General features: G+C 34.0%; 2 protein-coding genes across 2 annotated transcripts; both read left to right on the forward strand.

Moving 5' to 3' along the window:
- Window positions 1-5,559: 5,559 nt before the first annotated feature.
- Window positions 5,560-9,136, forward strand: LOC145048226 (Major facilitator superfamily protein). The gene is made up of 14 exons (XM_078996663.1): window positions 5,560-5,878; window positions 5,979-6,046; window positions 6,466-6,544; window positions 6,685-6,744; window positions 6,829-6,895; window positions 6,996-7,120; window positions 7,196-7,297; window positions 7,385-7,765; window positions 7,860-7,907; window positions 8,015-8,077; window positions 8,207-8,287; window positions 8,461-8,559; window positions 8,644-8,781; window positions 8,877-9,136. Exons 1-14 carry the CDS (start codon window positions 5,648-5,650, stop codon window positions 9,009-9,011), a joined length of 1,677 nt encoding a protein of 558 aa, XP_078852789.1. The 5' UTR covers window positions 5,560-5,647; the 3' UTR covers window positions 9,012-9,136.
- Window positions 9,137-9,250: 114 nt separating this feature from the next.
- LOC145048227 (uncharacterized) lies at window positions 9,251-10,733 on the forward strand. The gene is made up of 3 exons (XM_078996664.1): window positions 9,251-9,498; window positions 9,592-9,858; window positions 9,937-10,733. The coding sequence occupies exons 1-3, from the start codon at window positions 9,411-9,413 to the stop codon at window positions 10,557-10,559; spliced, it is 978 nt and encodes a 325-aa protein (XP_078852790.1). The 5' UTR covers window positions 9,251-9,410; the 3' UTR covers window positions 10,560-10,733.
- The last annotated feature ends 17,149 nt before the right edge of the window (window positions 10,734-27,882 follow it).

Consider the following 27,882-nt stretch of genomic DNA (forward strand, 5'->3'; position numbering starts at 1 on the left):
CAAAATTGTCCACCCTGTGATGTTTCTAGAATTGTCTCTTTTGTTCAATTATTAAACAATTGCAATTCACCACTTGTACCTTTAATTAATTTCAATTAATCCCAAATTAATTATATATTATTTATGATTAAAAATTAATTAATTCTAATTGATTTCTCATTAATTTATCAATCATATAAATTAACAAATCAATTACTTGAACAATTAATCTCATATTAGTTTATTACTCACATAATAAATTAACAAATCAATTATATATTTCCAATTAATATATTAATCATAAAATATATTAACAAATCATTTCCTCATAATTTCCAATTAGTTTATTAATCATATAATAATCTAATAAACCATCATTTCTTTATAAATGTCATTCTAATCAAGTTCTAGTTACGATGACAATTCAAAAAAGACATTGCTTCTAATTATAAGAATATATCAATTTAGTTATTGGCTTAACCATCTTAATCCAACAGCTAACTTATTTTAAATGACATATAATTTTAATAATTTATCTATGTAATAAATTCATACACAACATGTGGTGATTCGTCTAGTTTAACATAAAAATGGTTTTTAGAAAATCGATTTGTGAAATTAACCTAATTAATCACACACACACATATATATATATATATATATATATATATATATATATATATATATATATATATATAATTTATTAGGTTACAACCAGTGAAAACCACTGATAAAAAATTTATAAAATTTATTAAATTAATAAATTTTAAGTTATTTTGTTGAAACTTTTGTATTGATTATTTAAAACAAATATATAGTTTTATTTGAATATATACCATATATGTTCAAAAAATATATTTTTATTTAAAAAATCTTTTAATTAGATCATATAATATAGCTTTTTTTAATTAATATAAGAAAACTCATCATTCAAACTATGTGACATATGTAATTTCACTTAATCTAACTCTTGGATGCATCTTATATGCATACAGAGATCCACACACTTAGTAAAGATAAATGTAAATCAAAATAAATATTATTCTTTGAAAACAAATACACAAATGATAGACTTGGTAAAGATAAATGGAATGCAAAATAATTCTATAATCCTATGATTTTAAGATATATAAAATTGTCACGCCTTTTAAAAACGTCATGGTTCATCAAGGTTCGTCATGACTTAGGCTTGATCTTGCCACATCTCAATTTGTTTAGAATCTTGATAATTAGGCAATGTATTCACTCAAATGTGAACGGATGTGCTACATTCATTCTATTGGAGTAATTGTTAGTTTAGGAAATTCATATATCCATATATTATTTACTAATAAAAAATATATAAAGGGTGGTTGGTTTATTAAAAAATAAACTTTAACAACCTAATGCTCTTGTTAGTTTATTAACCCTTTTTATCTAACAACTTTAAGCATGTCCATAAATGCTTGTGGTGCACCAGTGTTCCCACTACTATATAATCAAGTCTAACTCATAATTGTCATGACATAGTAGCTGTTCAAAAAAAAAAAAAAATTGTCATGCCATAGTTCGCTGAATAAAGAATCAACGTAAAAGTTTGTGTGTAATAGAAATCCAATGCGATTAAATTGTAAGTTTCAAAAGCTAGACCGAAAATAGTTTTAGCCACTATCTAACATCTATTTTTTTAGTAATAAAAAATGAAAATTGAATGATCAAATAATTTTGAAATATGTTAAAACAACTAGAATTCAGAACATAATCACAATTCCACCTGAGGATAAATGAAATTCATTCTTCGTAGGGTCTCGAAGGCTACCATAAATCTAAAAGGAGTGACTATCAAAAGTTCACATCTTATCTTCGTATGGTCTTGAATGCTCATGCAAGAATATGACAACAATAATAAGATAAATTTCCAAACATAGAAATTTTGCTAAATAAGTAACAATAAACAATAAAATATATTAACTTGGGAAATAAATCTCAATCTTTGACTTATAATTACTATAAAAATACCTTGCAAATTCTCATATCAACATTTTACTAACTATGTTCCTTCTATTAATTGTTTTACATTCCAATACATGGAGAAAATACATAAGATTTAAAGTCATTGAGAACCAAAAGCTCATCTTTCATCAAATATTTTAAGCATGTTAGTTATGAATTCAACCATTTTTACCCGAATATGTTTTATTCATAAAAATCAGATGCAAAACCTGGCACTATTTAAATGTTAGCCAAACATGCAAATAACTCACTTTGTTCTTGAGCTTGATCTACACATGGATTATAGAAGAGCTACCATTAGCTAAAAAACGTAGTACTATAAAAACTCCATATTAGTTTTCAACCAAGTATTATTCACATTACACCCCCTATTATCAAATGCAATATCAAATTTCATTTTGTCAATTAATTAAATACCAACATTTCCCATTAATCGTCTAAAAAACACACACACACACGAAAATCAAAACTTATTTACATGATGTTTCGATACATAAACCAAAAAAAAAAAAAATCGGCGAGGTCATCCATCCATGATGTTTCAGTTATAGGAAAGAAAATGGAATGACATGGGAGAAGGGAGGATGAAAGATGTGAGAAAAATTGTTGTTTTACAAGAGGGTGAAGCTGAAAGATGTTTATTTTCTAGCTTTGAAGAGAAGAGATGGAGATCGGACTTTAGCGCGAGAGAATGAGAAGAGATCCAAAAGAGTATATGAGATTTTGAAATTGTAACGGGGATGCTTATCTAACTCAAAGAATAAGAATTGTTGATTTAACAGGATTGAATTTAAATATATGATTTAAGTTGTTGGAAGTTGTCGTAAATAATGATACAAATTCAAAGTCTAAATACCAATTTAAACAAATAGTGAGGAGATTCCGTAAATGAGTTAGACTAATTTTGGAAATATTAATTAAAAGTATGAAGGGTATAAATATAAAATCACTTTTGGAAAATCAATGTAGAAGAAGCATGTGGAGAAAAAGATTCTTTTATATATATATATATATATATATATATATATATATATATATATATATATATATATATATATATATATATATATATAGAGGTTCAGGTTCATTTGAGACCATTCTAATTTTATAAGATCGTAAGACCAAATCTAAAAATAATTTTAAAATGCAAAATAAATGGAAAAAATCCAAAAATTCTTTTTTTAAATATTATTTTCGGAACTTGAATTAACAAAAAAATAAAATAAAAAAAATAAAAAAAAAATCCTATTTTTTTTAAAAAATACGTGAAATATTCTAAATAGAATATTACACTATACATATTCTAAAAATAATTTTAAAATGCAAAATAAATGGAAAAATCAAAAAATTCTTTTTTTTAATTTTATTTTCGGAACTTGAATTAACTAAAAAAAATTTTAAAAAAATAAAAAATAAATAAAAAAATAAAAAAATGCGTCTCACGGTCTCACAAAATTAGGCCGTCTCACATGAACCTAACTCTCTCTCTCTCTCTCTCTCTATATATATATATATATATATATATATATATATATATATATATATATATATATATGCCTTCGATTGTTATTTTCTTTAGTTATATGTATGTGGACTTCTTATAAAATAATAGGTTATTCAAAAATATGTCAATAAAAATCTTAAATTTCTATGATTACAAAATAAAATAAAATTAAGGGAACAAAACCAAAGACATGTTCGTTTTCTTTGGGTTTTTGTTACTGTAACACAACAAAGTTTGAGGAATTTAAACATTTCATACCATGGTTATATGAGAAAGGATTTCAAAGAAAAATACATTTGAAGTTGAGCTCCGCTAGATGATACAGTCCATCGCGGTTTGACATCGAGGTTGACATTGTTGGATGGTTGGCTGCTCACTGTCTTCGATCGGAGAAAACGAGTTTGAACACTAACTCTTTTTTTTTTTCGTTTTTGGTCACTAAGAGATGAGAAAGAACGAATAACGAGTGTAGTGGTGTGTGATTTAATGTGATGTTTTTTGACTTTATTTTCCTACGTGGGCTTAATAATGTTAATATATAATTTAATGTACTGCCACACCATAAATATAACCGGTTGTTAGGTAATAGCTAGTGCATAATGTTTTAATTAGACGGTAATTCCTAACTTTAAGGACTAACTACACAAAAAATATACATAAGTGATTAAATTTGTAAAGTTTTCAAACTTTATTATACTACAATATCAATATCTTTTTTTAAAGACTTTGCAAACTTTAGGTGATGATCCTATGTTTTCTAGAAAAAGAGAGTATATTGGTGTTTTAATCTTCTAGAAAACAAAATTAGTCTTTTATAAAAAAATCGTCCTCCAACAAACAAAAAAGCTCGATAGAAACTCCAAAGAGAAAACAAACTCCATCTTACTTCCTTAAGGATATGTATACTGTATAGAATATTATGGACTATAGACTCACCCATAATTAAAATATTACCGTGGGTGGTGACGCCGCGAGTGATGGTCAGCTACGTGGAGTGTAGAGGACACACCCAATATATGGACTATGAATGACTAGGCACCCAACACGTATATAATTGTCAACTTATTGTTCTAATTATTTATAATGATTAAGTGGTTGGATAATAACATATAATATAATTAATATTTAACAGTAAATGAAGGTTTTCGTTTCAGTGTATGACTCCAGTAATTTTTTCAAGTAGCTCAAGATGTTTATATTTCGGTCATATTTCTAAATATGTTAAAGTTTTGTCTTGTCTCAAACAAACAGTTGACATTTTTGTATTAATGTGTCAAAATCATTAACAAATTTATATAAAGTTTTAATGAAAATTTATTGTATAATTGATAAAATATATAATGCAAGTTAATAAATTATAATCACAAAATCAATGTTATAACTGAAAAATTAGTTGACAATCGATAAAAAATAATATTAGTAAAGTTGAATAATAAAAAACTTGAAATATATAAAATAATATAAAAATATATATAGAAAAATTGAGTTTTTATAGTTAATAAATGATATTACGTTAGTCTAAATGATTTTTTAGAAACTATTTTATAATATATTTTTGGTGTGTCAAATATAATAATAAAATAAAAAATTCAAAAAATAAACTGATATGTGAAACATAGCTCAAAAAACAATATATAAAAATCCACAAGGTTCCAACTTTATTATTAAAGTCCTTTAATTTTATTTGTTTTGATATCAAATCCACTTCAATTGTATTATTATTCAATATATGCAATGTTACAAGCCACAATTATAGCAATTCCTTATTTTTATCAAAACAAAATGAATATAAAAACTTAATCGTTACAAAAGGAAATCTAGAAAATTATAGTAATATAGGTTCTATGTACTTTGTAATTATAAAATTATGACATGGTTTACTGTCATTATTTACAATTAACCTATTTTTATATTATATTTATAATGATAAAATTAGGAAACCTTTTTCCAAAAAGTCACTGTGTTACTAGCAATTAACCCTTCAGGTTAAGCTTAATTGTTTTTGATCATCTATATTTTGATTATTTTCTCTGGTTTGTTCCAATTCATGGAATCGAATTCGATCAAAAGTTAAAAAACATTTAATGTGGTGGATCCAAAAGTTTAAATTCTGTCGGCTACAAATCCACCACAAGATGATCAAACTCATCTCTGCGCAGACCAACTGCAGAAATGGCGCTTACTGCTTCAACCCGACCTCTGCTTAACGACTTCAACCTACCTTCACATTCGAAGAACCGAGACCCTCCAATTCTTCGATCTCACAGAACCCATTTTTCAAACCCTAGTTATCTGCTGAGTTTTCCGCAAATCAGCAGCTCATTTTCACAAATCAACACTCAATCCAGATGCCCGTTATTCAAAAGCATGCCGTTAGTTCCATCTAGAAAGCTTAATTCGAAGGTGTTTGAACTACAACCCACATTCTCTTCTGAATTTGATTCTCATCTCTTTAATTTGGATGACTGATTTTAGTTTTCCTTCTTTTTTGACATTAAACTAGGTTAGAGCTACAGCAGCAGGAGAAGAAGCATATCAAGAGGATTTCTCTTGGTCTTCTGTAATCTTGCCGTATGTTAGCTTCTTTTAATTATCCAATATCATATAATCATTTTAAGTTTAAGCGTTTAAACTCAACATAGGTAGGTAATTTTACAGTTATCTAATGATCATTTTTCTTCATGGAAACTCCTTACCTGTATGAATTTTTGGCAAAACTCTCTAAATCGATTGACTTGTCCCAACTTTTGTCATGGGACTTTTCACTTTTCGACTTCAAATTATGATTTCTCTCGTTTATATCTTTAAAACTATCGTTTTGGGTCATCTGGATTCTGGAACCATATATAGAAAGGGAAATCATAATCTACAAAAAGAGAACGACTTTATGGAGAAAGACAATGAAATGATGCTTTCCCATAAAATCCCGAGTCTTTACAAATCCACCCTCATTTATTTTCTCTTGCAACTTTTGGTGCTAAAATTTTCAGGTTTGTATTCCCAGCCTTGGGTGGTTTACTATTTGGATATGACATTGGTGCAACCTCTGGTGCTACCCTCTCTTTACAGGTATCAATCTCATCATCTACAATCTACATACAATTTTCTTTTTTAGTTCCTCAACAAGAAAATTCAATACAATACTCCACATATTAATTATTTCCAAATCGCCAAATATAAATTTATTACTTATCTTAATTGTTCTACAGTCAGCCGAGCTTAGTGGCACAACATGGTTCAATCTATCTGCTGTTCAACTCGGCCTTGTGGTGAGCTATACTTATCTTAATTGTTTTACTTTTATTTATTTATTAGCTATACTTTGGTTACTTAATCTATAATAAGGAATGCAGGTCTCTGGATCCCTATATGGAGCTCTTTTTGGTTCTATCCTAGTCTACCCAATTGCAGATTTCCTAGGTACTTGTCTTCTCTAGTAATAAACTATCACCCTCACAATTTGACATCAATAATGTTAATTTAGAATTGATTATGAAACATTAGCTATTGATTTATGAAGGTAGGAAGCGTGAACTTCTATTAGCAGCTTTATTATATTTGGTTGGTGGCTCAGTTACAGCATATGCACCAGGTCTTGGTGTTCTTTTACTAGGTCGAGTTCTCTATGGTTTAGGCATTGGTTTGGTAAGTGGTTAGCTTAATTAGATCCAAATCATCCTTAAAAAAATCAAACATTGTCTCTTTGTTTTGGTTTTTCAGGCTATGCATGGTGCTCCACTTTATATTGCAGAGACTTGCCCTTCTCAAATCCGTGGGACTTTAATATCTCTAAAAGAACTCTTCATAGTTCTTGGAATCTTGGTATTTAAAAGTTAAAACTCCACTCCATCACTTTTTTTTTTGTTTCACATGTAACTAAATTTGAAAGGGTGAAATTGTGTTGTACAGTTGGGATACTTTGTAGGCAGCTTTCAGATAGATGCTATTGGAGGTTGGAGATATATGTTTGGGTTTAGTGCTCCAGTTGCTCTTTTGATGGGGTTAGGTGTGTGGGGTCTACCTCAGTCCCCAAGATGGTTGCTTTTAAGAGCTGTACAAGGTAAGGCATCTTTGCAGGAGTATAAAGAGCAGGCGATTGTTGCATTAAGCAAACTTAGGGGAAGGCCTTCTGATGATAAAGTTTCTGAAAAGCAAATAGAGGACACACTTGTTTCTTTGAAATCTACTTATGGTAGTGTTGAGGAATCAGAAGGGAGTATATTTGAGGTTTTTCAAGGCACGAGCTTGAAAGCTTTTGTGATTGGTGGAGGTTTGGTCCTTTTTCAACAGGTAATAGTTCAAACTTCTATTGTTTTCCATTCATAAATTATCTATCTTTTTCTTTTCTTTTAAGTTTACAAAGTAATCTCTCTCAATGTAACAGATAACTGGGCAACCAAGTGTTCTTTACTATGCTGGTCAAATTCTTCAGGTATTTGATACAGAACTTTTCTCTATATATAAATATGTATATGCATACACACACATGTGTATATGCTTATTGTTCTGGTTGCTTATTTGTGAATTGTGGAGTAAAAGACAGCTGGATTCTCTGCTGCTGCTGATGCTACACGTGTTTCAGTCATTATCGGTGTCTTTAAGGTATGTAATACTGGCTTTTCATTACAGACAAAAAGGTAAAAGAATATCTACTTTTTTGCAAGAATGTGCTACTTCTTTTGGCTGTTTCATGTAAACAGTTGTTAATGTCCTTAGCTTATGGTTGTGCAGCTGTTGATGACAAGTATAGCGATTCTGAAGGTTGATGATCTTGGGAGAAAACCTTTGCTGATTGGAGGAATTAGTGGAATTGTATGCATCTCTATTTCTTTCCTTTTATAGACTTAGGCCCTGTTTCTTTTTTCCCACATGGGTGGATTAATAAATGATGTTTAAGAAAAAGTTAGGACTTAATGGGGAAACCTCATTAAGTGAAAAACTGAACACCCTAATCATACATTTGTGCTTACTTTTTTCTTTTACAGACCCTTTCATTGTTTCTCCTCTCTGCTTATTACAAATTCCTTGGAGGATTCCCCTTAGTTGCTGTAGGTGCTTTACTTCTTTATGTTGGATGCTACCAGGTAAGTAACCCTAATTTTTTTAATCTGCAAAATGTGCTTTATTTATGTGTGAGTTAATTTAACTTGGAATTTGGGATTTTTCAGATATCTTTTGGACCAATAAGTTGGCTTATGGTTTCAGAGATATTCCCTCTTCGAACAAGAGGGAAAGGAATTAGTCTTGCAGTTCTTACAAACTTCGGTTCAAATGCCTTAGTAACCTTTGCTTTCTCTCCATTGAAGGTTATTAATATTATCACCTACTCAAAAGTCAACATTTCCAAAGTCAATAAATCCCTCATATCATAATATCTTAATCTTTTTTGTAAATTGTACAGGAGCTACTTGGGGCAGAAAATCTTTTTCTCCTTTTTGGTGCAATTGCTTTGTTATCACTTGGATTCGTGCTACTCTATGTCCCTGAAACCAAAGGGTTGACTTTGGAGGAAATCGAAAACAAAATCTTGAAATGAGATTTTGATTGATGTAACAGTTTTCTTGTTCGTTTCTGCATGTTGTACATGACTCATGTATGTGTAAATTGTAATGCTACTGATGTGTTTTACCTTTCATAAAGCAGTGCGTTTTTTCTTGAGCATTGTACAACTTTTATTGCACAGGTTACATGTCGTGAAACTGTAAATAATAATCCAATATTTGACAAAAAACAGGAGTGACGTATACTTATATACCATTAAAAAGATTGCTATTTTAGGGAATACGGTTGCTGCATGACCTAGTCAACATCCATTGATTTGCTATAATAATATCCTGTAATTGTGGCATGAAAATCGAAAAAAATATTTGTCGTTAAATTTGGTGTTTGCGTTAACGTAGAAACAAGGAGCCATGCTTTTGTGAAAGGAGAAGCAATGGCTCAACCAGACAATGTGCGAAGAACAACGACCATCGATGCTGTGAATGCTCCAAGACCCCTAAACTCGCCAGGCTCCAAGAGTGGTGGGTAAATTCGTAATTTTGGTCATCTCTGAAATCTGAATCTTGGAAGGAATATGAGAAATTAATTTGTTTTGAATTTTGATTCGTGCGTAGGTGATTCCTCAAGTTGGTCGTCTAGCTCTTCATTAAAGCTAAGAAAGAGCCATGATAACGACGACCCTGGAAGTGGAAACCACCATAAGAAATCAGTGTTCTCAAAGGTGAAAGAGAAGGCCAGAAAATTAAAGAAAACTTTAAGCGGGAGAAAACGTCGAGATGATAATGAGTTGCGAAGCCCTAATTTCTCCACTCCTCCAGGATCCGCTGGTCCTGTCAAGGATGATAAACAACGCCCCCAATTTTTTAGTTCCCCAACGCCATGTAATTAAATCGCATATTATTCTCTATCATGTCATGTCAAAGATTACGGATTGTAACATTTGAAATGTGTATTTTCAGTGACTGGATCTTCGGTTTCAGAAGACACGAAGACAAATTCATCAAAAGAGCAGCCTCAAGAAACTAAAAAAGGGTCTTCCGAGACAAATGCACCGTCCAAGAACGAGCCGCAACCACCACCGACCGCTAACGGTTCACCGGAAACCACCGCAACTCGTGATGGTGACGATCCCAAAACTAGCTCTGAAGCGAAAGAGAACAATGAAAGCAGCGTGGAACCACAGGACAAGGACAAAGGTGTTTCGGTGACGGAATACTTGATGAACAAGCTAGAACCAGGAGAAGACGAGAGAGCTCTTTCTCAAGTGATCACACAGACAATAAGTCCCAAATGTGAAAAGATGAAAGAAGCTGTGAACTCATTGCTTAGGACTGAAGAATCACCGGTAAGTAACAACAAGGATTCAAACTCGGAATCCGATACCACAAATGTTGTTGATTCTGATTCAAATCAAGATACCGGGGCTCGTTCTTCAGTCGAATCGGTTGATAATACAAAGTTGACTTCATTGACCGGTTATGATCATGATCCCAGTGATGGCCCTGAATCGCGTCTTTCTAATGTGTCGGCGACATCAGCGTCTGCTTCCTGCCAAAACCAAAATGTGAAACAATCGTCGTAGGCAAAAAAGGGTTGAATGAATGTATAGGAGTCTTGCGGCATCCAGAATTGAGGTCTTTATAGTAGCTTTCTTCTTCGTTTCGTTGTACTTCATCGGTTCTCGTTTGTTATCGTTGAATTAGAACTTATTTTTGTATATTTTGCTATACATGTAAATGAAAGCTATTGCAACTAATCAGATGTTATCTCTTTGTATGCGATTGCTTGTCATTGTTAAATATGTGGAGTTTTTGGTTGTTTCTTCAAAAGAGCTAAGATGAGTATCCAACGTATATTCAGGTGCGTGAGACTTTGTCTGCTTAACGTGAGACTCTATTAGTACCGTTGATGCATTTATGTGGATCCATGCGGGATATCTTATTTTAAACGCTACGGAAACGATACCGTTTGACCTCAAAACTCAAGGATTCTAAAAGATGAAATGATAATATTGGATCAACGATCATTTGGTTATGTTGTGATGGTATTGTGTTCTTACAACTATATATTTCGTACACATATAGACATTTAGGTGCTGTTTGATTTTCTGAAGCAAAAATTCATGAAGTCTGCGGACCACCTCTGCAACCCTCTGCAGTAGAAGAGGTGGACCAAACGGCTGCAGACTATAATAAGAAGCGTGTTTGTTTTTTAACATCTGCATACTGCTGCAGATATTAAAAAATTAAAATAAACTAATTTTATAAACCGAAAATAACTTTTTAATACGTAAAATTTAATAATGTATAACATTTCGGTAAAAATTAATAATATTTCAGTAAAAAAGAATGATATTTCAATAAAAAAAATAAAGATATTTTAGTAAAAAATAATGATATTTCATAAGAAATTATCATTATTGAATATAAAAAAATGAAAAATAAATTGAATAAGAATAAACGAAAAAAAACGAAAAAAAAATGTGAAATAAAATTTTAATAACATATAATCAAAATTTCAGCAATAAAAAAGAAGAAGAAGATGTTGGAAGAGGTTAGAAAAGGCAGTACAAGTGTTGCGCCAAACAGAGTCTGCGCAGAGGTTTTTGACTCAGAAAACTTCTAAAAAAACAAACAGCTGCGATATGAAAAGTGTTGCACGTGTGCTGCGCCGCGCAGCAGTAAGAGGTTTGAAGAGGTTTTTTTTCAAAAAACAAACAGCACCTTAGCTTTTGCAACAATCTTCACTCTCTTTTGATATTTTATTCAACACATGGCAAGTTTCACATTGAAGATTTATGAAGTAGGAATGACAACATTACCGTTTTATGGTATTTTGTCCTCAAAAGATGGAATGAGTTGTTAGAAGACGAGACATAACAAGAAATAAGCTCATTAGCGACACTACCTTAGCGACGACATCAAACAAACGCGCTTTTTGTCGCCGCTAAAGGTTTCCGTTGTCGCTAAAGGCTTTCCACCAGCGATCCTATCATCCCACACGAAACTTGATCCTTACCGTACGCCTTTAAACTGATCCATCGGTTAGGGTTTAATCTTGTAGGAGGTAATAGAGGCGACACCAATTGCGACGACCTGTCGCCGCCGTTAATGATAATGATCAGCGTGAACGAAATCCTGGCCGTACATTTATTTTTGGATCAGACGTCTAATAAAACACACCAAAAGGCGCGTAAGTTTCCTACCCGGATGTCGCTGCTAAAGGGTAAGCACCTTTTGATCCTTGTTCATCCCAGACGACCCATTTCCTGCACAACTTTCCTCCTCTCACAAAATTCCAACAGCAACGCTTACCACCGTTTTGGGGTTCGATTTTTAGGCGTAATACACCCATATAAACCACCACTAACCAGCGATTGCTTCTAGGTAGCATCGAAAGGGTTCTGAATGAATTTGGGAACCCGAGACCTAGATGCGGGAGCATTAACACGACTTGTTCGCAGCAACAAACTTCGAGGACGAAGTCTAATTCAAGTGTGGGAGGGGGGGGGGGGGGGAATTGTAACATCCGGATGATGAGGTATTTTCAATTTTAACCATATTATGAAGAAATATTGCATTTTAGCCCTTGTGCAAGAGAAAGTTTGCAAATTTAACCATAGTGGCATTTTTGTAATAAATGGGGCGGACTCACGTACGCAGGGCGTACTCCTAGAGTACGTGTGGCATACGTGGGTGAGCCACAAACCCTAATTTTTTAGGGTATGGATCATATTTAAACATCCTTAAGTCCCCCCCCCCCCCAACTCACCTCCTTTCATCAGTCTCCAACTTACCTTCGTCCTTAAACAAACCATAATCCATTTTTAAACCATATTGAGCTTTGAGTGTGTGTTTTGGTCACCTTAAAGGATAGAGGAATAAGAGAAGATCATCTTGGAGGACTAAGACTCTTTGGATCTAGAATCTCATCATCATTTGTCATCACCTTAAGGTAAAAAACTTTGAACTTGATGAAAGATAAGCATAGATCTAAGTTAGCCTTGAATTTATGTCCTTTTTGTCCCAATAGTTTGGTATTTTGAGTATGAGCTACTTCAATCCATTCAATCCATCCTTTCAGATGTTTGGAGGTGCTTAAAGGCATAAAAATGTGGACTTGATCACTTATTCTCTTCCATGCATGTGCTACAAGGTCTTAATGGGTTAAGTAGATAAGGTTTTTAGTATTAAGCACCTTTTGGCCATGCAAGACCATAAAGTTGGAAACTTTATGGTCAAGGACGTTATTTGGGGATTTGGACTGGACGTATTAAGCTCTTAATGAGAAAAGAGTTGACCAAGTGTGTACGTTGGGTGTACCAAGTGCTACGTTGTGCATACGCAATCAGAGCCCCGTTGCTTGGTCAACCAGCGAGTACGCCTCGTGTATAGAGGAGTACGTCCAGCGTACTCAGCTGGGTTGACTTGGTTGGGTGTTGACTTGACCTTTGACAAAGTTTGACCAAGGGTATTTTAGGAAATTATTATTAATCTTGAATGGGAAATGTTTTGATTATTAGGAGTCGATTAGAGCCAATTATCGGAGCAGAGATTCATTCAGACAGTATTCGGACTGAGAGGTGAGTTTTCCTCACTGTACTTATGGGTCGAAGATACCAAGGTTCGACCCATTGGGTTTGGTATCCTGGTTTGTTGTATGTTGTTATGCTGTAGTGATCTGTTAGATCTGTATCCTGGTATAAAGGATGTTGCTATGCTATAGTGATCTGTTAGATCTATATCCTGGTATATAGGATGTTGCTATGTTGTAGTGATCTGTTAGATCTGTATGACTATCTGTATCTGCTAACTATCGATTTTATGGTGTATGTTGATATGTTATGGTTTACTGGGTTGAAGTAGACCAACTGAGACTGAAGACCAAGACACCTAGGGTGGTCCGGATAGACTGAAGGCTTATGAGGCAAACCAGTCAGGCCAATGCCCAGAGAGCGGTCCAGATAGGCTGAAATCCGGGTGAGGCGGTCCAGTCATATCGAAGGCTCTGTATGCATGTTGTTGCTTGTTATGTTTATGTGTTGTTACTTTGGGGGAACTCACTAAACCTTAGCTTACAATTTTAGTTTTGTTTCAGCTACTTATGAGGATCGTGGTAAGGCGAAGGTGTGACCGTAAACATCCTTGGTTTTATGTTGTTGGATCTTAGAAGACTCTGATTTTAAATAATGATTTTGGAAACAATGGTTATGTAAACATCTTTTGAGTAAATGAGTTGTTTTTAAAAAAAGTTTAAATTTGTTGTGATTTTGAGAGGTTAAAATTTGGTATCTGTTAACAGCGTGTCGTAACACCTAACAAACAAATAATATAAATAAAAATGTTGCTCTAATGTACTAAAGGGTAGTACAGAAAAGTGGGGTTGAATCCATACGTAGTTACGTCTCGAACAAATATAGTTGATCAAACGATATTAATTTCAAACATGATTATATATTCCAAGGCATGCTCGTAGTGTTCAACTCATTTTTTTTTTTTACTTTTGTATTGTTCTAGTTACGATACTATACTGGCATGAATGCATGCACTTATACTTGAAAAATATTATCATATTTTAAAAGTATCGTTGTAAAAATGTTTAGTCAGAGAGTTTTTAGTGATGGGTTTTATACAAAAGAAACAATCTTATATGTGCATGCAATCCTAATTTGAGGATCTATGTTTTTCACTATTAGACATACAAGCATTGAACACAAAAACTAGAAACCCCAGGAGGCACATGTAATTTTTGAAATTAACATGTAATCAGGGTTAGGATACATACCTTTATTGTTATATTGTAATAACAATCAAATCCTTGAAGATCTTGAACTTTGGTAACAATCGCGACAAGTATTGTGCCTCTAATGGCTCACAAACAAACCAAGCAACCAAGGATTACTATGGAGAGATAAGGGAAGTGGAAAATTCGTCCCTAGCCTCTCTTGGAGTGCCCTTACACAAAATCCAACCTATAAGGGTTTATATAGGTGATAAGGAAGGTTTAGGATAAGGCAGGTGTATCTTAGATAACCCTAATCCCTTAACTTCCTCCCTAAGGCTTCCAAGGCACCCTTAGAGCCCAAGGAAACCCTAGGACACTCTAGATTTCGTTCCATACCTCTAAGGGAGGTTCTAGAATGCTCAATGCCCAACTTTTGAACATTGTCACCTTTACTCCCTACAGTTTCAATTAATTCCTTTAATCTCAAAATTAATTCCAAAATAATTTCTGATTATATATTAATTAAACAATATGATTTCTAATTAATATATTATATCCATAATACATTAATAAATTAATTTATTAACCAAGTAATAAATTAATAAATCATTCTTCTCTCTCTCCAACAATAATCCTATTCAATTGCTAGGTTTGAAGGCAACCCAAAAGGTCATTGCTATTATCAATTCAAGTACATACTAATTATAGTTATGGGCTTAGACACATAATCCAACAATCTCCCACATGGATAAATCTAATAACTATATTTGTAAGTATAACTTCAAAATTGACTAGCAAATTTTAGCTACCAAATGTCGCTGTCGAACTCTGATCTTATCAGTGACATGTCCTTAAGATAAAGGATCATATATTCCTCTATTCTAGATATCATATAGAGTGAGACATGGATTTTAATCATTCTCTGTATCTATGTGTTGTTTCCCGATTTCCGATTTATGACGACTGACAACAGACTACAATTGAACACATCAACTTAGTCCCGACTTGGCCAAGCGTTTAGGAGTCATCACTAAATCATCGAGGGGCCCACATATATTGTTTTTATCCACTTTGGGTAAAATGAACGGATAAATTTCGACTCCAATGCTCGCTTGTATCTACTCATCAAACCACACACAACAATATGTTTTATAACACCAAGTTACTGGTGCGTTTACATATTATCAATGTGCAACCGACTTGTAGAATACAACTCACACGTCTCGGTTTCAAGAATATAAGATATTATTGTCTCACCAATCACTCGTGATAAAATCCATGAAGCGATCCAAGTGAACGTAGGTTTAATCCAATACTCTAATCTTATAGCAGCACTCATGAACTCTGCAGCAAACTTGTGCTATGTCTAAACACTTCAGACAATCTACAAACAGATTCATGACAATCTTCATTCATACCTACTTCCAACGTATGAGCGAATGTGGAGGATTTGAATAATCTTATTATTCAGGAAGTCAAAATATACAAAGTGAAACACAAGAATAATACTAATCCTATATGTCCCCAAACCTTTGAGTATAAATAAAACATTTTTTTTATTTAATCACCATATTGGTTACTTATTATTTGTTGTTTCGACTAATCAACTTCTTACTTGAATTACAACAACAGTTGTCTCATGCACCAATCATGCACACTATGTTTACATATGGTCCTTAGTTCGTGAAATAAATCAAATGAACACATTTTCAATGATGTTCATTTCACAATTCCTAATCCTAATCATTAGTGTAAGAATGCAAAGTTTTCGCCACTACCAGAATATGTTAGATTCTAATATTTTATGCAACATTCCTTTTGTAATTTCACATCACAAAAGTCACCAAGACTCGGCCAATGAAATTACAAAGTGCTCAATTGGATATTGTTACACGACAATCCCATAGACGTGAAGACTCAGCCTTTGAACATCCCTCTTGCATAAAAGTTTCTAATCTAGACATAAATTCTTCACGTTCAACTCCTAATATGGAAACATTTCCATATTTGCCATATGACAAAACATTCTAAATAGAATCTTGTCTAATCATAATAAAGTCAATATGGTCCATCCATTCGTATACTTCCAACTGCTCACAAGTGACCAGTCCTTGGTGAACCTTAGATTGTCCTTGACAGTTGTTTAATTATTTTAGTCAAATCCAATTCTAGCCCCTTTTTCCTTCTTAATGCCCTAGACATTTGGAAAATTTTAGAACGGTCAAATATTACATCATATGCAATCAATCCTATACGAGAAGCGTATGGGACACGATTCATAATGTCTTACATAAAAGCATGATACTTTATCAGTCATTTGCCATGGTATTTCTATTTGCCACGTTCTCACAATTCGAACTATAAAGAAGGATGTCATAATCATAATCAAATTTTGAGAATGCAGTTAATATATCCTTGACTAAATTTGATTAAAATTTCTCGATCTATGCATTTAGATTTGAAACGAAGTATAACATTCTCTCCCTAAATATAGCAAAACAACTTTTCAACCCCTGCAACTTTGCAAAGTGAAACTTTTGTTTTCTATAATTAATATTGCCAACCTACATAACTTAAAATAATAATCATGTTTCCACTATCATGATGATTATATCCATTCTAGCATAACATTTATGCTCCCACTAGTTTTGACACGTATTCAGAAATCAGTTAAACTTCTAGAAAACAATATTTATTGACTTCCAAAGTTCATCTTTTCTAATATGATATGCTTCGATAAGCCTTTATCTAAGCTTATCAAACTCATACACCTTTCCTCAGATAGCTCACGTGTGTGTCTAAACTAATTCATAACTTATATTACTAAGTCCCAAACGTTCAGACTAATCGCCAAATCTCACAATTCGAACTATGAAGAGGGATGTCGTAATCATAATCAAATTTGAGAATGCAATTTACCTAATCGCTATCTCATTAAAATCTCTTTTAGTGAAAGTATTTCCTCACAATCATTTTCATGAAGGAGAGAAACCTTATGACACTTAGATTTTATGGTGTATGTATTCTTATCCATGTGAATTTGTCATAACCATCATCGTAAGACAATGTTCGTGACAAATCCAAACTCATATGGACAGAACTTGTTCATACTTGATTTATTGTCATCAAGGGTCCCACTATTGCTTCCAAGTTATTTAGTAGTTCACCTATATTTGTCAATGTTCTTTCATTGAACAAGGTGCTTGCCTTTATGCAGTCTATTGAGAACTCGTAGAACTCATATGCATAGTTTCCTAACTGGAATGACACATAAACAAGGACATGTCAACACGATAGGTTACAAACCTCAATTCGTACGCTAGTGTTTAATAATAGGTTTACTCTTGATTAGTTCTTGAAGATTTTCAAGATCATTTAGACTCCTATTAACCTCTTGACATATAAGATTCTCCTGTCAAGAAACATTTATTGACAAACAAATATTCAATAGTTAGTGTGGATTCTTATCAAGACAAACACTACACACAATTAGTATTTATTGGTCTTTTTGTTATCCAAGACATCACAATTTACCAATTTCAAACATGCAAGAGTAAGAAAAACAATTTTCTACTTCACACTTGAAGAGTGTGGTAGAACTTCTTAAGATGTGTCACTCAATTCACAATCTTGGAGTATGACTCTAAGACTTTATTTTGGAACGAAGTATGACTCATCCTTTTAATTAAACCATTTCAACTTTTGATTCCTCTTCTTAGCCATACTAGTGCACTAAGATGTCCTTAGAGGATTAATTGTGACATGGTTTCATAATCAACAAGACAATCATAAAACACGATACAAAAGTACTCTCCCTTTTCTTAGATTGGAGAAACTTTTATCTTTCTGTCTAATTGATTCTTCTTATTCGTTCTGTCATACATTGAAACTTTTCAATGATTCAGAATTATACTTAATCTTGTAAGCATAACCACATTTACTAGACTTTTAGTAAATCATGAAGAATAATCTTATTGTTCTTTTTGGTGGACTTGACTAGTGCACAACGTTGTGTACCAGTTCTCCTAGTCCTTCACTTGACTATTTGTCAAGGAATTAGTCTTAATTTTCCAAATATGAAGTTTCTGATTCATCATACAATATAATTTGTATGATTCCAAGTTTCTGTCCAATTGAAACTCGGGCGACAAGAATCTTTCCTTATTTGGTAAATTCTCAACATTTCCACAAATAACAAATAACATAACTAAGAATCACATCCATTTCAACATTGCTAAAACTAGAAATACACAAACATCAATTTTTCATACATGCCATTGGAAGGAAATAAACAAATAAGACAAAAACAAAAATTTATTTTATTTATGAAAGGTGCGGAAAAACTTGTCCTTACAATGCAATTCAAATGAAAAACTACGGTATCACATATACCTAAACAATTTATCATAACTCTAAAAGTAGTAGCTCCGAAAATCCGTGTGACATCCCCAATTTCACGGCCAGAAAAGACCGATTTGTTTATGTTTTGTTTTATAAAATCAGAGTAATCCTTTGATTAAAAGAGTTGCGAAATTTGTTCCCAAAACAAAATATGATAAAATTTATCAAAACGTTTCTCAAAGAGAATGTATTTTCATTAAATAATAAAACCTCGGGATGTCATGTTCCGATACAGACCAAAAGCATAAACAATATAAAATAGACCTTACAATTGTTATTTATAACTACTGATCCATAATCCAAAATCTCTCGTCAAATCCACCAACTTATACCCTTGTGCCATTACCTGTAATGCAAAGAAAACTGAGTGGGTCAGACTTGGGAGCCTGGTGAGCATATAGGGTTTTCAACCCACAATAATACATTTATTATATTCAATTATCAAACAATCAACCCAAATATCCATCCCCATATCTACTTTATTTTATCAAGGATTTACCCTAAGAATCCACTATCCTTCATTCATTCATTCCTAAGGATTTACCTAAGGAATTGCCACGAAGTCCATTGCTTCCAAAGTTTATCTATCAGGTGCTAAATTCATAGTTATCAGGCGCTAACTCCATAGTCACCAAGGTTCACTCAAGCGCTAACTCCATAGTCACCAAGGTTTACTTAACAATAGACGCTAACTCCATAGTCACCAAGGTTTATACAATAGGCGCTAACTCCATAGTCACCAAGGTTTACTTAATAGTAGGCGCTAACTCCATAATCACCAGGGTTTACTCATACCATCTCTCATCACACACCAAGTATTCCATCTACCCATGTTCTACCCAACATATTTGTAGATATAACTTACATATATAGTTTAAATTATATAAAAACTTGTATAAAACATTCATCCAACATCCATCTCAAATAAACAAACAATATATAAACACATAACACGTATTTCATAGCAAATACTTCATATCTATGTGTTAGAAGATAATAACCACACACTCACACAAAACATATACTTAATACATTTAAACAATACTTGTATTAAATATGTGTTTGTGAAAGGGAATATACACTCACTTGATCAGAAGACGATCGTACAACACTACAGCTCTAAGAGTAGTATTCTTCGGTGAAACCGGGATATCTTCACACACCGAGTTTCTCGCGGGTAGAGCTTCGGCTCGGAAACTCATTTCTTCTTGGGATCTTCGGGGCTTCGGGACTCGCTTCGGGTCTCGGAGTTGATACCGGGGCTTCGGGGGTATTTCTTTGCACGTAAATCGAGGTAATATGGGTGAGAGATGAGAGAATGAGCAACCAAACTCGGCTGTCCCTTCAAATCTATTTATAGGGCAAAACTGGCCCTTGCCACGTCATGAAACCTTTTGCCACGTCGTGGGCTTGGTCGTCACTGCATGCTTCATCTCAAGTTGCAACTGGGGGACTCCCGGGGGTTTCAGAAGACCTGCCACATCATGGCACTGCTTGCCATGTCGTGGTCTTTGACACAGCTTTGGGGTTCGCGCCCCGAACTTCAGAAATTCATAACTTTCGCATACGAACTCCGTTTTCGACGTTCTTTATATCGACGCGAAGGTGAGATTATGCTCTACAACTCTCGTTTAGACTCCATTGGATAATTTTTACTTTATTTTTAATATATTATAAGTATATTACTTATATATTATCTTTAGTAGGCCGGGACAGGAAAATTTTCGTTCGAAATTCATAACTCCTTCATATGAACTCCGTTTTCGTCTGTATTTTTATCGTTGGACTACTATCGAAGAAATCTTAGACTTTCATTTAGATCACTAAGGATAGATATCTATCTACCTTAAATTCACTATTTACGTTGCGCTGGGTCGCGCTGGGTCATGCCGGTTCTATCGCGAAACTTCGACAAATCATAACTTCTTCGTTATAACTCAGATTTTGGCGTTCTTTATATGCACAGAAACCTTGTGACATATACTAAAACTTGGTTAAGTTTAATCCATCTAAATAATATTCCATCAAAAAGTTATTTTTGATGCTTATCGTCTCTAATTTGACTAGCCCGGATCTACGGGCGTTACAATCCGATCATCGAATCATGCGATCGAAATCCATTTCTTCGCGATCAGACTCATCTCACTTCTTCCTTTAAGCTTACTCTCTTTTCTTCGATTCTACAAAACATCAAAGAATGTAATCTTATCACATAATGTATTAAGAATCAAAAATAGGAACTTACAGAGTTAGTTAATGGATTTTACCTGAAGTAGAGTCATACGTCTTGACTCTCCCATCTCTTATATCTCTCAGGTAGACAGAGCAGCTTCGTCTCCAATGCCCCTTCTCTTGGCAATAAAAGCAAATTGACTCTTTTGGAATAGCACATGGAACTACCTTAAACTTTGCCTTTCTCTTATGGTCAAACTTATTGATCATGACATGCCTTTCGTTGTCATTGCCTATATCCATGAACATTTGGAAAGTAGATTTACCAATCAACTTTGCTTCTCTAGTGCGCCAAATCATTTATGATTCAGCAGCAACAAGCAAATAGGTGAGATTGATGAGGGTCACGTTGTGGTCCATCATATAGTACTCTTCTACGAACTCACTATATGAGCAGGAATCGATTGAAGAACCCAATCAACAACCATATTCTCACAGACAACGACTCCCAATATTCTTGACTTGTCAATGTGCGACTTCCTCTTTAAGACGTGTGCTCACACTGACTTTCCTTCTTCGTGTTTACTTGCCAACAGGGCTTGAGTGAGCTTGAACTTTTCAAGCCTTTGAACTTGTGGGTCAGGGAGAACAATAGGAGGAGGTGGAGGAAGTGAATAATGATCTCTTGTTCCTCGATTGAATCGTGAAATATCATCTTCATGTGGAAAGCTTGTTCCAAGGGATTTGGGAAGACCATAGTTAGAATCGGACATCTACAAAATGAGAGAAAATTCAAGTCGGTTGATTGAGTCCTTAATAAAACACCCAAATGAGATATTAAGGCTAGGATCCAACACAATGTTCTACAGGTTGGAAGATGGATGCCGTAATCCAAATTGCAGAACATTTTAAGGTAACTAAATAACGATTTACCAATTTCCACAATGAACGAAAAGGAAATTTAAGTTTTAAATGAATTGAAACTCCTAGATCTTTTGAGATTCATTGAACTTTTCAATGGCATGTTTAAATCTCGATGGTGCCCTTCATTTGTGACCGGGATGCCGATGATCACAAACAAGGTGTGGATAACCATGAAAATTAGCTCGGTACTCTTGATGTTACGAATCACCTAATCAATGTGTCAGTTAACTACACACGCTCTATTGATCTATGATAAACATCAAGCTACCCATTTTCATCCTTCATTGGTCCCATATTAGTGTGCCGGTTAACCACACATGCTCTACTAATCGACCAATAAGGGTGCAATGTGCAATTTCATGGATTAGCACCAATTCCATATTTTTCCTAAAGTAACTAAGATTTGGGAATTTATAAAAATGTTTAGTTACTTCGTTTTTTCATTATACTTATAATGAAAGGTTGTGTCCTATCCTACCCGTTCGGCTAACGACCCTCCACCAGTCAAGAGTGCGGTGGGTAAGAGTGGATACCCATTCAATCGCCATTTTATAGGCAATTTCCTTAAACACCCCTTATAGATCATCTTCGTGAATGAGGCAATCTAACGGTAAGAGTGACTCTTTACTTATACATATATAATATATAAGACTTTCAATTTTATATAGTATAAGGGTGTATTTTAAACTTTTAAAATACTAGGGTTTTTTTTTAATTTTTTTTAAATTTTCAAAAAATTAAACCCATTTGATTTAAAATCTTAAAATTTAAAAAACCTTTGATTCGATAATTATAAAAAAATTAAACGATTAATTAAATTATTAAATCAAATAAGGATTACCAATTTAAATTAAACATATTAACTTAATTTAATCATTTATCCATGGATTTCGAAATTTAGGTAGGGATATCTTTAATTATCCAATTAAACAATTTACAAGATAATTACCAAAAATAACAACCTGCTAACTTATTCCTTAGATTTCGAAATCTTCTACTTAGAGTGGAAGGCACCGCTTTCAACCTTGCCAAAAAATTCAAAAAACCCTAGGGTTAGGAAACCCTAGATTTCGACTCCAAGGTGGATAAAGGAAAGGGTTTGAAAAACCCTTAGGATTTTCGAAAAACAGGGTTCTAAAACCCTAATATGCGAAAATTTAAAGACCTTAGGGTTTAATAGCCATAAACCCTAATTTTGTCTAGTTCAATTAATTATACCAAATCTAATTGAAAATAAAAACCATACGCTCTGATACCACTGATGGGTTTATACAAAACAAACAATCATATAAGTGGATGCAACCCTAATTTGAGGATCTATGTTTTTCACTATAAGACATACAAGCATTGAACACAAAAACTAAAAACCCTATGAGGCACATGTAATTTTCGAAATTAACATGTAATTAGGGTTAGGATACATACCTTTATTGTTATATTGTAATAACAATCAAATCGTTGAAGATCTTGAACTTTGGTAGCAAGCGCCACAAGTGTCGCGCCTGTAATGGCTCACAAACAAACCTAGCAACCAAGGATTACTATGGAGAGAGAAGGGAGGTGGAAAATTCGGCCCTATCCTCTCTTGGAGTTCCCTTAGATGAAATCCAACCCTATAGGGGTTTATATAGGTGATAAGGAAGGTTTAGGATAAGGTAGGTGTATCATAGATAACCCTAATCCCTTAACTTCCTCCCTAAGGCTTCCAAGGCACCCTTAGAGCCCAAGGAAACCCTAGGACACTCTAGATTTCATTACAACCCTCTAAGGGAGGTTCTAGAATGCTCAATGCTCAACTTTTGAACATTGTCACCTTTAGTCCCTGCAGTTTCAATTAATTCCTTTAATCCCAAAATTAATTCCAAATTAATTTCTGATTAAATATTAATTAAACAATATGATTTCTAATTAATATATTATATCCATAATACATTAATAAATTAATTTATTAACCAAGTAATAAATTAATAAACCATTCCTCTCTCTCCAATAATAATCCTATTCAATTTCCAGGTTTGAAGGCAACCCAAAATGACATTGCTACTATCAATTGAAGTACATACCAATTATAGTTATGTGCCTAGACACCTAATCCAACATTTAGTCCCATTGCATTTATAGTTTGTATATCATATATAGTTTGGTATACTTAGTTCACTATAAATAATGTTCTGATACCAATCTGTCACACCCCCAAACCGGAACGACGGAAACGTTTGGGGGCGGATGACTTTCATGTAATGTATCATAGCAATTGAGTAATAGTAAAGAAAGCAAACACAACCAATACACACACACACACACACACATATATATATATATATATATATATATATATATTTATATTTATAAAATTAAAAGTAGTTACATCGTTTGTATGTGTTACATGTTTCAAAAGACAATTATAATATGTTGCCAAAAGATTTGTTTAGGCGCCTTAGCATCTCATCCTCAAAATCCTGTGGTTACCTGTTTTACTGATTCCCTGAGAATACAAGTTTTTTGAAAAGAGTGTCAACAATTAAGTTTATGAGTTTATAAGCGTTTGTATCATGTAAACCTCTCTTTGTAAAGTAATGGTGTTGGTCATACCAAAAAATCCTATATTTTCCATAAAATGTATTGTAGTCTTAAATGTACCAAGACCGTAACATATAAGTATTTTCCATACTTAAAATAGTATTACACATTTTTAATCATGTATATAAAACGGTTTGGAGAAATGCTTTTGCGTAAACTAAAAAAGTCGTTGTTACTTTTCTGAGTTTTTATAATCATACTGATGACCGATGTTGGCCTGTCGCGACGTTCTTCAGACGCCAGAATGTTATGACATTTGTTACCCCAGACCTGCCGGTCTAACGGTAGCTAACAATTTAGGTGTGAGATTGTCAGTCCCGTATAAATCTATACACAAGTATCACGTTCTCCTCCAGGAGACTCTGGTTATAAAACAAGACTTTCGTTTGTACTTTGTAGTGTACTGTGAAGACTATGTCTCACAAAGTTTTTCAACGAGTTTACGTGTTTTTGTATTGAAAACGTTTGTATATGTAATTATCCCCTTGGTCGGGATAATAATGAAAATGACATAATATAATTATATATGAAAGTATATAATTATACCATTTGCTCAACTACTTATAAATGGGTAAAGTTCCGTAAGCCGTATGTATATAGTTTTATCATAGAAACCAAGTCGTACTCTCTCTCTCTCTCTCTCTCTCTCTCCCTCTCTCTCTTTCTCTCTCTGTATGTATGTATGTATATATATATATATATATATATATATATATATATATATATATATAAAATAAGAAAATAAGTATTTTGTTTTTGTTTTTCACATCGTTACGTTTTTACCAAAACTGTGCCCGTAATAATATACGAGTTTGATAATAAGGCCATTTCATGTATTTATCGCTTTTCATAAAAGTAGTGATTAAACGTATTTGAATGGTTGCGTTTTTTAAGTAAAATTTCTTGTGTGTTACTTGTATCCCCCCTAATAACATAGAAAAACTTTGTAAAAATGTAGGGGTATGAACTCACCTTGAGTGTGATTGCGGTTAGAATCTGACTAGAAACGGCCAACGGTTTGTGATTATCGGGCTCAGGAAGCGAAATAGCCTCAACAAACGAGACAGAGAGAAGAGATTTAAATGCTATGAGCCTTGGGGTCGAAATGGCAATTTATAGGCTGATGTTTGACCTCTTACGTCATGAGCCATGCATGCTCACGTCGTGAGCCTGATCTTGCTCACCTCGTAGACCCGCAATTTGCGTCCCTAGCTTCGGAAGGTGTCCATTTGACTCCTCACGTTGTGAGCTTTAAACGTAGACTTGCCTCTGCATTGTAGGCTTGAAAATTGGCGTTTTGACTCTTCAGGTCATGAGAAATCATGCTCACGTCGTGAGTACAATTAGTTTAGGGTTTCTGACATGTGTCATGCTCTCAGACAGTTGTATTTTCGGAAGGTCATAACTTTTGCATGCAAGATCCATTTTTGACGTTCTTTATATCCACGTGTAGGTGGAGACGTACTCTACAACTTTCATTTATATCACTAAGTTTAAAAAGTAAGATATCGTAAACTCACTTTTTACGATTCCCGATATCGTGCCAGTTTTATCGCGAAACTTCGACTGGTCATAACTTTTTCGTTATAACTCGGATTTCAACATTCTTTATATCACTGAAATCCTTGTCCCGACCAATACAAATTTCTTCATAGATATTTGGTCTATCTATTATTTTATTTTTTTATTATTTACCTTATTATATATTATATAAACATGCTTCATGACAATCATAGTTTATTGCATCAAGTTACGTTCTGAATACAATGGTATATGGTTGAAATTTAGACCTAGTTTTCTCTAGAATTTTTCAAGTTGTCACATAATGGATTTCTATTGGGGGCCTGAGCAGTAGGCTGCATTTGAGACACCGAGGCTGAAGTTATATGAGGCAACGTAGGTGGCTTGACGTGGTCAACTGAATCTGAATATGAGACATGGATCAGTCGTATCTGAATATGAGACATGAAAGAGTTACCCATATGCTGACTGGTTGGTCCAGGTGGTCCCGGTTGATGACCTCCTTTCCTTCGAGTCCCTCTAAGCAAGGTCTCTTTGATTCTTTTGAGATTTCTTTTGGTTGCATGATTTCATAACACTTTAGAGCCTGGGGCGGGGTTGCCAAGATTGTTCCCGGTCCCTGGCTCGTGCTAAATTTGAATATCCCATGGATAGTAGAGGATATTGCCCTGAATTTTAGTAGGTCTGTCTACCCCAATATGACATTGTGCTTTGAGGGATGTCGCACGATGATGAAGTCAATGAGGGTCTTATTGCATTTGTTTTTCTCGTGGATGGTGAGTGTGAGTGGTAAATGGATTGTTCCTAGGGGTCATATGCTATGCCTCGTGAAGTCGGTAAGCTGGCCTGGTGCCAACTTCAACTCTTCCTTCCACTTGCCCGACAGTAGCCAGAAGCAGTGTTCGTAGATGATGTTCACGGAGCTTCCTGTATCGATATATACATGGTGAATGGTGATGTCTCTAATGGACCCTTGAATTATCAACACATCGTCCCCTCTCCATCTCAGTGGCCTTGGATCAGTTATTGAGAAAGTCAAACCTCACATTAACCCTGTGATGTTGTTTATGTTGTCTGTGCGTTCCATCCCTCCCCGCTTGTGATGTATCGTCAAAATCTCTTGGCGGCAGTTTCCTCCTCTAGAGTTATCTTTAGGGTTTTCTACGTCAAACTTCACCCGTGGCTTCGAGCGATCTCCAATATGTTTCCTTTTAGCTACTTTTCTTCTATTTCACGCTTCAGGACTGAGCAATTGTTTGTGTCATGCTTTCTGATTTCGTGATATTCGCATTAGCATGCTTTCGTTCTTCTTGGTTGCAGGTTTATCGATGATAGTGTATATTTCTGCTCGTCGTCCTCGTTTGTCGTCTCTTGCAAAAGTCCTGAGTCGTCTGTCCCGTTCGTGGTACCTATGTCCCGCTCGCCTGCCGTCCCATCTTGGTCGGTGGATCTTTCCGGCTGGGGTGGATATGGCATTTAGGTACGCTTTCTTCGAGGCATCCCCTTATTCCTATCGTAAGTACCTCTCCACCTTTTCTTTTAGTTTTGCTCACGTCTAGGGTTCCTTTCCCATAAGCTTCTAG

Source organism: Lactuca saligna, chromosome 5 (assembly GCF_052625555.1).
Source record: "Lactuca saligna cultivar CGN05327 chromosome 5, ASM5262555v1, whole genome shotgun sequence".
Lineage (NCBI taxonomy): Eukaryota > Viridiplantae > Streptophyta > Magnoliopsida > Asterales > Asteraceae > Lactuca > Lactuca saligna.